Below are 15,379 nucleotides of genomic sequence, written 5' to 3' on the forward strand. Positions count from 1 at the left end.
CCTCCCACTACTGCTGAGCACAGGCACTGAGTTTGGACGGCCAATTGTACAAAGCTCATTCAGGTTTTTGTGTCTCCATCTCATCATCCGGACGTCAGTTTCTAGGGGTGACCCAGACCACACACAGCACCACATTACAGTCAGAGGCGCTTTATAGAGGGTCCTTGTTAATGGGAATATGGAGCTGGGGCAGGTTGTGTGAGCCAAATCAGCTTATAAATCACTACAGTTCTTTTTTGGCAATGTGTAGGGATTTTGTAAGACAGCACAAATAAAGGGGTACAGGGGTTTGTCCTTGCAAGATCAATGAACTGTTAAAGCCAGCAGCTTCTACTGTAAGCATCTAAAATGATAAAGGTGATACAGACAAGTAAATATTAGTCCAATAAAGTTGTAAACTTTGGTGAATTGTTTTAATAGTTGAAATCCAATGTGGAAACTAAGTTTAAAAATAAAATAATCTTAAAAAGTTAGGTTTATGTAGATTTTCCATTCTTGACATACCCTGGAGTGTTTCCATACAAGGAAGTAAGTTCTGTTGCAATAATCATCAGAGTAATTTTGTCTCATAAAATGAAATAATTTACATTTCTTGTTCATACAATTCAGTAGCCCCCTGCAGGCATCAATAATGTTCATTTATTCTTGTTACAATTCAAGTTAAAAATGCCACTCACCTTTACCATGCCTTGTCGGTTATGAAATTTTGGCACAGTCTTTAAATTATTAATTATTTATGAACAACCAAGTCGGTGGGCGGCAAAAAATTTAGGGCGTACTGTTTAAGCACTGGGAAGCTGATCGTTTTAGTCATAATTGTACACAGCCTGAAGGCTCAGTTCAGGGAATGAAAGTCCCTGTGTGTGTTAATTGGAAAAACTTCCCTGTTGCTTCAATATTCCAGGAAGAGCTGACATGGGAGCTGGCATCAGGGGTGCATATACATATGAGACACTGTGTAAAAACATGATATTTTTGGCATCAACCATGATTTGCATTTTTTCTTTTTTTGTGATGCTTCTGCTCTGCTGTTTCTCCAACCCAGATTTTCCTCTCCCTATTATCAATGTTGGATGCTCTTTTTCAAGTGCTTCACAACATCACTCATGTAATGGACCTAATGTGTGTGTGCAGGCTTGTATGCCTAATGACTAATAGTTTTTCGATTTGTAATTAGCCACAGTAACTCCTATCTGATGTAATGGCTTGTAATGTGTACGTAATACCAGTGGAACTATTTATAGAGCAGCAGCCAATTCTCAGAGAGATGGATGCGTGCATGCATGTGAGCTCCCGGGCGTGTTCACACATGCTTGTGTACTTCAGTTTGAACAGAGAACGCTCTCATCCAAAGCCGTTTACTTTGACTGTTTGCACTTGTTTCTGTGTGTGTGTGTGTGTGTGTGTGTGTGTGTGTGCGCGCGTGCGCTAGTGTGTTAGTGTGTGTGGTGGTTAAGTGCATTTATGTGCATGCAGAAACTCTACTATATATTATGTGCTTAGCCATGTGTGTCTCTATCTCAGAATGTGTATGTGAACACATCTGGGTTCCTGTGGTTTTTGTTTATATGTACTTGTGAGGACCAGTTTTGGAACTTGAGAAGGAGATCATTTTGCCGGGGCTGAGGGGTTAGGGAATGCATTACGTGTGTGTGTGTGAGAGAGTGTGTGTCTTGCTTAAAGTCTCTCCCTGGGGGATTACATCACAGTGCAGTTATCAGACCTGACTCATCGTCATCAGAGAGGTTCAGAGACACAGTTACTAGCATTAGAAGAAAAATCTTTCTTTTTCTTTCTTTCTCTTTCTGTCTTTCATTCGCTTTCTTTCTCTTTCTCTTTGTCTTTTTCTTTCTTTTTCTTGTTTTCTTTCTCTTTCTTTCTTGTTTCTTTCACTTTCTCTTTCTTTCTTACTCACTCACCTCAATTTAAACCCACGTGTCTATTCTCATTTCTTTTTTCTCATTCCCTGTGCAGGCAAGGCAGCCTAATGGCATTGCCACACTGCAAGATAAAATGAATGATCAGCTCCGGCCTAATTATTCTTGTGTATACCTTTTGATTTGCTTGTCTTTGAAGGCAGCCTCTGACAGACAACAAAAATGGACTATTGTATTGTTCAGGTCACTGGTACCAGTCAGAGTTTCTTGTGAATTAAAATGAAATCACAATGCACATGTAACTGTAGAAGAATTTTGTTCAGTAGAACTAAATCTACTGCTACTGCCATGGTCATTTAGAAAAGATATCTTTCTAAAGAGATAAAAATATGCCTTTCTGAAGAGTCATGCTAGTTATGCAGATACTGGTTATTATTTTTTGGTGCTTAATCCAATGAACTACCAAGTGTTTGTTGTGATATCTCCTTCCACCACCCAAGCCTTGTCATGGTTCTTTCCCATACTTGTGACTGAGCTAAGCTTTGGTGGAGTTACATAGGTTCTCACTGAAACTCACATGATTTATATAAATGCATGTATTTTGGAGTTTGTACCACTCTGTACAGATACTCAGTAAGCAACGGTTGTAATTGCAACCACCCACGATCCAGTGATCCGTCACTTAAGTTCTTACTGGCAAACACTGACCCAATAATGTTCAGTGGGGTGCCTGACCACTGTAGAAGCACTATTGGTACTGAAACCTAGCTTTCTGTAATGTTGGACAAATACTTTTTTCCCTTACACTAACTGTACACTAAATGTTTATATTGACATATTTAATTAATAATGTGACTTGTTGAGAAGTTGAACAAACCTCTAGGGCTTGGATCTTTGGACTGTGGTCCTAACTGACAACACCTGGCTCTTTGTTGTGGCAAAACAAAGGTCTTACCCCACCTCTGGATTATGGTAATCCTGTAGGTCTATGTTGAACCTTTCATACTGAAGCCAGGGCAGGTCACACAAGCTGTGTTGACTTATGTGCACCATTGGCAAACATGAGGTTTCCCTGGACTCTTGCTTTTGTGTGAAACAGCTTTTATAGTAACCATGTCTTCTAAGCATCCATATTCTGACAAAGGGTAGTCATGGTAGTCTACATGACCAACTCTTAAAATGACACCACTGAATGTGAACCTGTATTGCAGCATGTATGCAGCCCTCTTGGGGATTTCCCTCTAGCTGACTAACTGTGATGTAGATGAGGGTGTGTGTGTTGGTCTGCGTGTGTGAATGCAGTATCAGGGAGGGGGTGGGTGGATGAGACAGCTGTGCAGGCTCGATATGTAGTTAACAGTAGAAAGCATTCATACTACGCATTCTGCTGCAGTGTGTCACCGGACAGTCTCTAACTTCCCACTCCTTCCTATTCTTTCTACATTCACTGTTCATGTCTGACTGTCTCCAGCTTCCCCCCTGCCACACACACACACACACACACACATATACCCACCTACCCATGAATGTGAAATCATACACTTCTCTCTCTTCTGTCCCCTCCCCCAGCCACAGCCTCCCTCTTTACCTCTCACCATCCCTACCCAAAGTTTCCCGCTATAGTAAATTAAGTTGTATCTCTCTCACTGTCACCACTTTACCACTGTTTCCTCTTTCCTTCAGTAGAACTGTGGTTGTTCCTGGATTACTCCTCCCCCATATGCATACAAATACACATACACACACACACACACTTTCCTCCCTTCCCCTGAAGAATGTTAGGAAAAAGTTGCTTCAAATGCAAATATAAAGCTGTTCTCGCCTATCCCAGACTGGGCGTGTCAAGGCTTTTGTCTGTCTGATGCCATATTAAATATCGAAGTTAAAAATTTGTGTGTTTGGGGGGTGAACTTTGAGTGTGTGTGCAAAACTCTCCAGGTTTTTTTGTTCTTTGGAGAGAAAGAATGTTGGCATGAAGCTATAGCCACCAGGGGAGGAGGAGAAGGTCAGAGTGTTCAAGCGCTGCTCCAGGTTTGTATCATTTCATTTGCTCTGTAATGAGTCTTGTTGGTTCTGGGAGAGGCAAAGTTAAGCCACAGTGCTAGAGGAAAGGAGGGAAGGGAGAGAAAGGAAAAGACATACAAAGAAGTAGAGATAAACATACAAGCCAAGGCACCCTCACTTGAAGATGGCTGAACATTTTAGAGGCAAGAGACGTGACAAACTTTTTTTTTTTTTTTTTGTTACTCCTTCCTTTACCCTTTGTCCCTCTACCTACTTCTCCTCCTCCTCCTCTCTGCCCCACACCCTTCTCAAATGAACCCTCTCTCTTTGAGCTCTGAACAGAAACTGCAGCAGAGTGCTCACTAGAGGTCTGAAAAAGTTGGCTGTGTTTGTGCATGACTGTGCGTCTGTGTCTACTGAAGTGTGTGTGTGTGTGTGTGTGTGTGTGTGTGTGTGCGCGCGTGTGTGTGCGTGCGTGCGTGCGTGCGCTCGCCTGGGTCTGTGTGGGAATGATTACATCAGCCTGCTGCAGCTTTATGATTGGCTGGTGAGCGTGTGGTTTGATTCACTGTGCCTCGGAGCCCATGGCTGAGGCTGTAACCCTTTGTGAGAGAGGGAGGGAGGGAGAGGGAAGGAGAGGGAGAGACAGAGACGAGGAAAGATAGTTGTCAGACTCAACCGGCACTGGAAGCACTGTACTCTACCTGCTGCCATCCGATACGTGATTGCCTCTGTGTCTCTGTCCTGTGGGCTGTGCAGACACTGGCTTTAGGTCACCTAGAGTGTTTTATTTTTTTAGACTGAGCTGGTAACCTAGATACACTGAAGGGCTAGTCTATGTGACAGGTAGCACAGCCACTGCTGCCACTGAAATTTCTCTCTTCTTGAAGGAGAAAAGACAAACGAGCAGTGAGGTTTTCTGTCTTAGTAGCTGTGTGTGTGTGGTGTGTCTATGTGTGTATGTATGTATGTGTGTGTGGGGAGCCAGACTTACACCAGACTTACTCCTAAAATGCCTTCCTGTTCTCCGGACTGCTGCCTACTGCGGGCCATAGAGGTAAGACTGCTCTTTTTCTGTCTCTTGTCTTGTTTGTCTCTGTCTCCTTGTCTTTCTACATTTTAAGACAGTTTCTCTTTAAAATACTACTATGCCTAACAAGGGATGAGAATTGAACTGTGTAAATATGTTTCAGGCTGAAGACAGTTTGTCTCTTTCAAGATGTGAGCAGAGGAATTTAAAAAAGAAGAGTTAAATACAGCAGCTTTGAATGATTGAGGCTTCCTTGCTTTTTGTCTTGAGCATTTTGAGAGAGATTGAGTGCTTCCAGCCTGGTTTGTGTAAACAGTGGTGCAACCTGTCTTTTCACGCAAAGAGAACAAAATTTCTTTGTCATGATATATTATGTGGAGAGTGTATGTATCCATTACATGTGTAGGCTTAGTAGGCAGGATTCCTGTGTAGGTTAACAAGGTTGGATTCCTCTGCAGGTCATTTAGGCTGCTCTAGTTTTCGCTGTGAGCTGTGTTTCATAAATGTGACTACCGTATTTTCTGGACTATAAGTTGTGCTTTTTTTTAGTTTCCTGGCTTGTCCTGTGGCTTATATAGCAAAGTGACTTATATGTGTTAATTTACTGTTATGCGGTCGAATAGTCATTGGTGTTAGATGACACTCTTTTGACTCAATTGAAGATAATATTGTACTGCTGAAAAAGTAAAAATGCTAATGTTCATACTAAACTATAACTCCTAGAGTAACAGGTGAAAATGCCATCCAAAAGAAAGAGCTATACTGCAGATTTCAAGCTGAAGGTAATAAATTATGCAGCCAAAATAAAGTTTAGAGTGAGTGTCAGCATTGAGGCAACCCAAGAGAGGAGGCGGAGGACACGCTGCTATACCTTCCCCCTGACACTGAGTTTAATGTATGTCTGCATTTCATAATGCACTTCTGCTTCTTGTTATGCCTAGCCTACGTTCTTCATAGGCTAATTTAGACTATAATTAGGCTAATTAGAAATGCAACTTATACGCTGAAGTGACTTATATATGTTTTTTTTCTGTTCAATGAGGCCTTTTTTGCTAAAAGCAACTAATAGTCAGATGTGACTTATAGTCTGGAAAATACGGTATATCCCTACTGGAAGTAAATTCAGGACTATTTGCGTTGAAAATATGTGTGTGTGTGTGTGTATATATATTCAACATACTAAGTTATGGGAAAAAGAACCTCTCTTCATGAAGTTGAGCTTGAAGCATATTTGAGGATCATGTTGTATCTCTTTTTACTTAAATTACACTGTGTTGACAAGAACAGATGCTTGTTATACACTATAGTGTATTTGCTACTATATTACACCAACATGTCGCTATAATAAATGCTTGTCTGTGATTTCTAACACCACAATTGCTACATAGTCCTGAATGTCTGTTCTTTTCTATTGTGTGCTATAATTATAGCCCTGTGTATGCTATAGTGTATGGGGCGCTATATCATAAATACTATGTTAGTGTTTGAAGAAAATTGCTGGCTTCACCCACCTATTAAGCTTAGGGATTTTCAAAAATGGTTTGTGTTAAATGATTTTATCACAAATTCGTATCCCCTGTGGTGTACTCATAAAGATCTATATTCAGAACCTCTCTCTCATTTTGAATGTATCCTTTGCAAGTGTATGGCTGCATTTATATTTTTCTTCATTTTTCTATATGGAGGATACACACCTAAGAGTTTGAAGAGACGTGTGCAAGCAGGTTGGAAAGGGTGGAGGAAAGTGTCAGGTGTGATGTGTGACAAAAGAGTATAAGCAAGAATGAAAGGAAAGGTGGACAAGACAGTGGTGAGACCAGCAATGTTGTCTGGTTTAGAGACAGTGGCACTGAGACAAAGACAGGAGGCAGAGCTGGAGGTAGCAGAGCTGAAGATGTTGAGGTTCTCTCTGGGAGTGACGAGGATGGATAGGATCAGGAATGAGGACATCAGAGGGACAGCTCATGTTAGATGGTTCGGAGAAACAGCCAGGGAAGTCAGATTGAGATGGTTTGGACATGTTCAGAGGAGGGACAGTGAATACATTGGTAAAAGGATGCTGAGGTTAGAGCTGCCAGGAAGGAGGCCTAGAGGAAGACCAAAGAGGAGGTTCTTGGATGTAGTGGAGGAGGACATGAGGATAGTTGGTGTGGGTGAGGAGGATACAGAGGATAGGGTTAAATGGAGGCAGATGATTCGCTGTGGCGACCCCTGAAGGGAGCATCTGAACGGAAAAGAAGAAGGCACACACCTAAGAGTTGATTAAAACACTTGGTTCTTTAGTTTACCAAACAACCTTGATCATGATGATCATAACTGAACCCTAATCTGTTTTCCCCTCACAGATTGTGAAAATCTTCAGTGAAGATGGTATTGGTAAAGTGGTGGAGATCCCAGCCGACATGACAGCCAGGGACCTGTGCCAGCTCTTGGTTTATAAAAGCCATTGTGTGGACGACAACAGTTGGGCACTTGTTGAACACCACCCGCTGCTAGGGCTAGGTAAGGGGCAGAGCACTGCAAGCGTAAAACATTCACATACACACACGACAGTAATAGACACACACACTTGCTCACACAGAAGCTCATAGACTTTGGGTGGGCTGAACATGCAATATAAGCAGGAAATATGCAATTCTCTCTTTGCCCACTGACATACAGTACACATATATGCATTCACATGTGTCCAGGGGTATGTGGGCCCACATACGTGGGCATACAGAGATATTCAGTCACATATTCTCACGCAGGCACATGCTCAAGTATGAATGCATGTGCATACTACTCTACTAAGCATATCTACAAACTGAGCCACAATGTGTGAAGAATTGATGTAGCAGAGCTGTACTATGCAGAAGAAATACCATGACAATGAACACATAAATTGAGTTGCCTGTCACTAATACAAATGTGGGTTTAATGTATTGATTACCCTGTGTGCCCACACAAAGTGATAAAATTAGACAATGCATCACACATGAGGTAGTGACAGGGCCACAATTGATGTCTGAGAAAAAATAAAAGCATTTGTCTGTTAACTGACCTAAATGTACAGTAGATATATTTGAGATAGAACAATTGCTGCTAGATGTTAGAATTAGAGTGTGATCTGATGAATAGTCTTAAACTTTGTCACTGGAGAAGCTAATGCTAATTGTGTGAATCAATGAAAAGTTATTCTATGTGAGGAAACAGCACATTTACTGTAAGTGGAGACAGTCTTTCCCCTGTGGGGTTGATTAAAGCTTACCAATACTCTAGCACTGCTTGGGGAATGAGAAGAAATGCTTTTTGGCCCCATCTCATAAATTAAACAAACAGCAATTGATAAATTTTAGAGCCTGAAGCGTACATCTTAAAGGCCTACATCTTGAATCCTACATCTTGAATCCTTCACTGTTATTTTTAAGTCTGCCAAGCTCATGTAAGGTCACAAGACTGCCTGGATTCAGGTCCTATTGAGACCTGTTTTAAGTTCTTGTTATAAAAAAAATTGTTATGCTGAAACTTATATTGTGATGTAATTTTTTTATCTGCAGTTGTTACTGAAAGGGAAGCCAGTGTGTGAGAAGCTAAAGGAGGAAAAGATGATAAGTAAAGGTTATGAAATAGAGGATATAGCAGTATAACTGACATAACTGATGAATGCTGTAAGAAAACCTACCTACCAACTTGTTCTCTTTTCAGTATCAGTCGGTGTACTATTATTGATCCAGTAGTATAAAAGACATGGAGGAGAGATGATAGAGATGATTGATGAAGATATTAAAAGATATTTTCCATGTTAGAGGTTCTTTAGTTCAGGAGTGGCATTAACTGTGACACCACTGTCTCTCTGTCAGATGCAGGGATCTCTGGACTAATGTAGTGTAAAATGCCCACAATGATGTCTGTGTGCCCTCAACAGTGAGGAATAGCATGATATTTAGAATGTTATGTTTGATATAACAGGTTGAAATGTTGCATTTTAGTTGGTTGATCATTAGCAGAAGTAGCATATTATACAGTAGATTCTTCATAAATGTAGGAGTATGCTGCTTAAGGTATTTTGAGGAAGTGGAGGGAAGGTGCACTGTGAGCAGTGTCGCTCACAGCACGTAGTATGTTTGTTCCCATTAGCTAAAAGACCATGACAGTCACTGTTTTAATATTATTAAGCACCAAATTACAACTTTAAAGGGGAATTTTAAAAAGTCGAAAAAGATGCAAGGACTAATCAATGTATTTTAACTTGTTGCTGCATTAAGAAGGAAGGGAGCTTCATGTTTTAGTTGAAGTGATTTTATGTTAGACATGGCACCCTGACAGAAAGCTGTGGCCAGCTAAACGTTAGAAAACCCAACCTCCCCCTGAGGAGAGGGCTATTATAAAGCACTTACAGTAGACAAGTTGAGTCTGTGCTCTGTGCTCATGTCTGTACAGTTTAACAGGTGTGGGAGAGAAGGGGGTGTAGTTTAATATAGAGCAGTTCTCCTGGTCGTGAAATGTAGGCAGACCCAGGGAAAAACATATGTAAAAACACTTCATTTCTATTGTTTTCACTGACAACTTTGTCAGTGTATTTCTTTGTTTTATTTTTTTCAAGAATTTATGGTTAGATCTACACACAGGTTGTAATGCTGTCATGTTAGAAAACTTTTAGAAAACACATTGCATTAGTCAAAGTACAGGTCCCAAAGCGCTAACCTTATATTTCACCATCCATCATGATCTGATTACATTTGTCATCAGTGCTGCCAACACGTTGCTGCCAAATACAGTTAGGCTGACTTGCTGTGAATGACATAATTTTTGGCCCAGAGTAACTCTGTTCTATTATAGCCTTTATTCTATTCTGGCATACATGTACTGCAACCATATTCTTTTCAGATCTAGAATAACCACTTTTCTTATTTTTTTTTTTTTTGTTTGAGTTGAGTTTCAGTAAATGAGAAGTGATGAAGCAGCAGCGTGTTGATTGTTAAATTGAAGGGTTATGCCTTTGCCACTTCAGTGTTTGTGTGTGTGTGTGTATGTTTCTATATGTGTTCACTTTTCTTTCTGTACACATAAACTATCATATGAACCTTCTAAAGCTGGGAAATATTTGGGGTTGAATCTGGGTATCATATTTATTTTATATGACATCTGATATTTTTATTTGAATCTCATCTTTCAACCAGTAATTTAGCTTCTATGGAGCTCTGCTAATTGGTCCTATTCTATTGTTGAATCACCCACAGATCTAGCTAGACATTTGAAATGTATTGAAGCAGATGTATATTTCTGATCTTGTTGACAAAATATAATTTAAATATATGTTCATTGTCAAATTATATATTTAATGAATATTGTCTGTATGTAAAAATACAGTTTTTACAACTGTTTACTCATTAGAAGACAGACTTTTTTGTGACGATGATGCAGTATGTAAGATTCCTACTTCTCCCTACAGCTGCATTGCACATGTATGTGCTGTGATGCTTATTGTGTGCACATGTGGCTGGGTGGCAGACGAGAATAGTAGTTTCACAGAGACTGGAACAGTAGAGTTTTTGAATGCAGAGGCCTATTCCCGTACATTGCTGCCTACTCTTGGCATGCTGCTGAGTAGGATGAAAAAGTCCTTTGAGATAAGCAACAATGACCCCTCTACTCTTGAGCCTGAAAAGGTTAACAGCTCTGGGACTGGGAGGTAGTGTTGCCAGAATGAGTCACTGTCACGAACATGAGTGACTCAACAGATAGGCGACAGGATGAAACAGGAAAAAAACTGAAGAGTCGTGACAGTGTTAAGAGAGGTGATAAAGAGGGAGAGCGGTGAGACACATGAATTGAGATAAGGATGTGGGATTGTGCTCTGCAGATGAATTTCTCTAAAGTTCTCTGTTTCACATTGAAACTAGGTATGAGACCAAACAATGGTATTGCAAAAGTTAGTGAATCTGCAAAATTTTAATCAAATCTGCGGGGGAAAGGGAAAATGTCTTTGATTAAAAACATGACAGTTAAAGCATGTGAAGCTGAGTATCACAGACAAGAGAATATAAATCCCCAGGATCTCTGACCACATTCACACAAGGACACACTTTTAGTTAAATCACATTCAGTTCTATTCATGTTGAAAGAAAGGCCTTGGTCAAATCACCAGTCACAGCTCATTTGATGAGCACAAACCATTGAAACCAGCCTGCAATTTGAAAATTCCTTGTAGGCCACTGAACAGGTCAAAAGAAAACCAGGATAATTTTAGAGTATTTTCATCCCATTCACCGCTGTTCTTGTGTTTTATTCAGTGCTGCTTAAAAATGATTTAACTGTGAATGTGAGCAAGATGTCATTGCAAAGGAGAATTTGTACTTATCAGACATAATCTGGATTTAAAAAAAAATTTTTTTAAAATTCCATAGAAAGGTTAAGGTTGGTCAAAATGAAAACAGAGCTTAGTACACATATAAAGCTTAATTATCTCAAGGTCTCAATTTGGATTGGAAGTACATGAGATAATCTTATCTCACCAAGATGCTGTAATGTAATGTATAACAAATTGAGTGCGTGTGAATTCTTTGTGTCATTTTCACATTTATGTCGTTTCACATTTTCACGTTTACTTTCTGTTTCAGATTTACAAGACACACTGGTAACAGATGTTTACCCCAAATGATGATATTTATACAAGTCATTATACACTTCTGTTGAACCTCTGACTATATTAAAATCAGCTTGTCTGTAATTGTATGGAAAGGATGAAAGAGTTTAAATACTAATCTTTGTCACTGCTCCTGTCGGTGTCTGTCTGTCTCACCTCAGAGCGCTGTCTAGAAGACCATGAGCTGGTGGTTCAGGTCCAGGCCTCTATGACCAGCGACAGTAGATTCCTGTTCAGGAAGAACTATGCCAAATATGAATTCTTCAGAAGCCCCCTGGTAATTACTTTTTTGTGGACATTTCTTAACATACCATGTCACTGCTGAGAACCACTGTTGAAATATATTACACCTTTAGCCTATAAAAAAATTCTCCTGGGGATGTTGTTTTTACTTATTATTATTATTATTATTATTATTATTATTATAGCTCTTTTGTATTTTAAATGAACTGTTACAAACTATGATAAATAAATTGATAGCTTTATTACAGCACACTGCAGTATTTAGAGCACTCAGTTAATAGAAAATAGTGAAGAGTTTATTGGTATTTATTTACTCTAAAGAGTAAATTTATTTCAGAAATGAAATAAAATGGCGTGTTCCTTTAAAAGCTGTCTCTATTTGTTTTGCATAATGTTATGACAGCTAACTGTACAAATTTGAGATTTGCTAGACGTTTCTTTGTCTGTCACAAATCCCTACCCTATAATTATTGTCACGGTGGCTGATATTCTCTGTCTCTGCCTTTGCGTGTCTGCCTGCACCTCTCTCCACCTTTTTCTTCCACCAGACGTTTTTCCCGGAGCACATGGTTGCATGGTGCCAGGAAACCAATCACACGATTCCACCATCTCAGCTCCTTAAGGTACATGGAGTGTGTGTGTGTACACACACACACACAAACACACGTTTCTCTGTTTTGTGCAGTTTGTCTCTAATTCGCTCTCTTCATCCTGTCACGCACCTAGCTTAGTTTAAATGAAAGTCAGCACCTGCATACTGTGCAGTACATACTGTACACTCAAGCTGACATACCTCAGTCTTACCCTTAGACAGTGTGTCTCGTCAGAGCCTGCAGTAATAACTACTGTCATTCCCCTGTTGACACATGACCGTCTCAGGACATGCACCGCAGGCCCGACATATGTTATCGATGGAATTAGGCAGTCAGAAATAGAACCAACCGTATGTTTGCTCGGTGCAAATTCACTCACGTCATGTTAGTTATCTCACAGACCACTCATGGGCCATATAGTGATTTCTCAAAATGTATAAAGAAGGAAAGAAGACTGGGAGGATAGCTGACAAAAAGATTCTGGGGACTTGGAAGAGCTTTGTTCCTAATGGATGGAGGGTTTACATGCAGTATGGCTCTCTCCTGTATCATGTAATGGAGCTGTCAGAGACAAAACCACAAGTGGAATCCATCCCTTCACCCTTGCCACTCATAGAAAGCTTTTAACTCTCATGCTGATTCTATAGACGTTATGCTCCATTAAGCTCTATAAAGGAGTCAGTGAGCGAATGGGGGTGGGGTGAGCCAGTCTTGAGTCAGGAATCCCCAGTGTTTGACTTGTTCTAAACACAAGATCTTTACACTCAATTAGAGAGCTGTCCACAGCAAGACATTTTCCAACTTGAGCTCAAACAGGTGTTTGCAATATTTGCCATCATGTGAGAACTATATGTCAGTGCAAAGGTGGTGAGCTGCAGTGCCTCAAAAATAAAGGTTTTTGAATGAATATTGAGTGTAAACGTGCACTCCACAAATGTTGGAAGTTGCTCATGCATGAGGCCCAGTGTAGGATGTTTCCAAAGCACTGGGAAACATATGCTTTAAATATCGAAGAGTCCTCTGGAACACTTTACCTTTTAGCCGCAAGCCACAGATTCCAATTCGGCTCTAATAACTTAACCTGCCACTTAATGGTGTGAGACTTTTGTGAAACATGAAAACCGCAAATCTGTAGTACTCAGCCAGCCACAAAACAATTGCGCTTTTAGCGGTTCCTTGTAGGAACGTCCTGTGTGTTGATTTACTGTATTTGTTTTGCTAGACCCATAGTATAACATGAAACTTTAGTGATAATATAGTTTTTTAGGGTTTTTTCAACTTAAAAGTAGCATATAAAGATTTCTTAAAAAGTTCTCAGTGTTCACTTGCTGGTACAGGAGTCTTGGTGCAAATGTTCACATTCTGATGACATTGCCATTGTGGTGGTAATAAAATTATGTCTTTTAGCATTGAGGTCATAGTCAGTGATGGCCACTGACTGTATACACGACAGTGTCTTCTGTACTCTACACCCTGTGATTTTTCAGACAGTAGAACAATGTCTGGCTTTGTCGTGGTTGCTACCATGTTGTTTTTAGAATTCAAGCTGCCACCCATCTCAGCCATCGGCTGTCAGTCTTGCAACAATGCAAGAATCACAGCTGACACTCTGTTCTTTGACAAAAAGCAATTGCACCCTGTCTATGATTGCTTTCAGTATCTAGCTGTGACAGAGCGCTTATAGGCTTCAGATGGGATAAAGTGTTGCTCTCTTGAAACACTTGAGTCACTGATTGAGACCATTAGAGTGAATAAAACCAGTCCTCTGCATGCAGGTCAATGGCTTCATGGCTTTCTTGCTAACTTTTTCAGAACTTCCTGGCGACCAGTAGTTGTCCTGAGATTCAAGGGTATCTGTATGTGAAAGATTTTGGTAGAAAGTCGTGGAAGAAGGTTTACATGTTCCTGCGGCGCTCAGGAATCTACTGTTCTACAAAAGGAACCTCAAAGGTAACAGCAACTCAGCATTTCATCTTACAGTGAGTTTGTTGTTATTTTTACTTTGTAATTAATTCCAAGTCAGTTACGAAGATTAAATGTTATCACACTCAAAGAATCCACTTGTGTTGGTGGTCTCTCTGCAGACATCAGTATACCTCAGTATACCTCAGTATACCTCAGTACACCTCAGTACACCTCCAGGCTGTCTCTCTCTGTGATGCTCTGACTTATTTATTATTTCTATGTCCAGGAGCCAAGACATCTACAGCTGCTAGCAGACCTAGAAGACAGCAACATCTTCACTGTCATCACAGGCAAAAAGCAGCATGGTGCACCCACAGATTATGGGTTCTGTATCAAGGTGAGTTATAGAGAAAGAGGTTATTTCTAATTAAATATTATTAGCTGAGCAATGACTGACAACTTGTGCATCTAAAGGTTTTTGGCATGCATATAATTTATACATTTATATACTGTATATATCTTTGTGTTTTACCATATATTTTAATTTCTTTTTGTTTTTTATATGGTATAATTTGTGCAGATGAGCAGACACACAGATATGCCCTTATCAGCTCAGTTAACTCTATCAGTGATAATGATAATGTAATATTAGTAGTGGTGCCATAGCATAGAATTGGTACTGAGTCTGAAAAGTATTTGTATGAAGCCCAGTAAAGGTCGAGGGGAGTTAAAGGAGTTGCGGATGCTGTGTGCTGAGGATGAACAGGGCAGGACCTGCTGGATGACTGCCTTTCGACTTTTTAAGGTAACTCCATGACAGCCTCTCAGATGAACTATAGCATTGTTATAATACAGCTACAGGCCCTGTATGGTGGGCATTGTACTTTTGATTGTTTACAATACAAATAATAAGAGTTTTGACAGTGTTGGTTTACTAGTGTGTTCTGTTTTCTTGACAGTATGGGATTGTATTGTACCAGAATTATAAGATTCCTCAACAAAGGAAAACTTTACTTTCACACTTCTCAGCGCCTGTGGTAAGTTTACATCTCTACCAAAATTCAGTTAAAGCACCACTGAAACAACGATTTGGATCATC

The 15,379-nt window shown here is 40.0% G+C and overlaps 1 protein-coding gene across 3 annotated transcripts in view; it reads left to right on the forward strand.

Annotated features, from left to right (window-relative positions):
* Window positions 1-15,379, forward strand: part of LOC113122175 (growth factor receptor-bound protein 10-like) — a 58,591-nt gene that overhangs the window by 38,531 nt on the left and 4,681 nt on the right. For all 3 annotated transcript variants that reach the window (XM_026293279.2, XM_026293281.2, XM_026293280.2), the window contains exons 6-12: window positions 7,257-7,413; window positions 11,701-11,816; window positions 12,331-12,405; window positions 14,188-14,325; window positions 14,567-14,677; window positions 14,987-15,085; window positions 15,240-15,317. In XM_026293279.2, coding sequence (XP_026149064.1) covers window positions 7,257-7,413; window positions 11,701-11,816; window positions 12,331-12,405; window positions 14,188-14,325; window positions 14,567-14,677; window positions 14,987-15,085; window positions 15,240-15,317 — 774 coding nt within the window. The remainder of the gene's footprint in view (window positions 1-7,256; window positions 7,414-11,700; window positions 11,817-12,330; window positions 12,406-14,187; window positions 14,326-14,566; window positions 14,678-14,986; window positions 15,086-15,239; window positions 15,318-15,379) is intronic.

Source organism: Mastacembelus armatus, chromosome 16 (genome assembly GCF_900324485.2).
Source record: "Mastacembelus armatus chromosome 16, fMasArm1.2, whole genome shotgun sequence".
Lineage (NCBI taxonomy): Eukaryota > Metazoa > Chordata > Actinopteri > Synbranchiformes > Mastacembelidae > Mastacembelus > Mastacembelus armatus.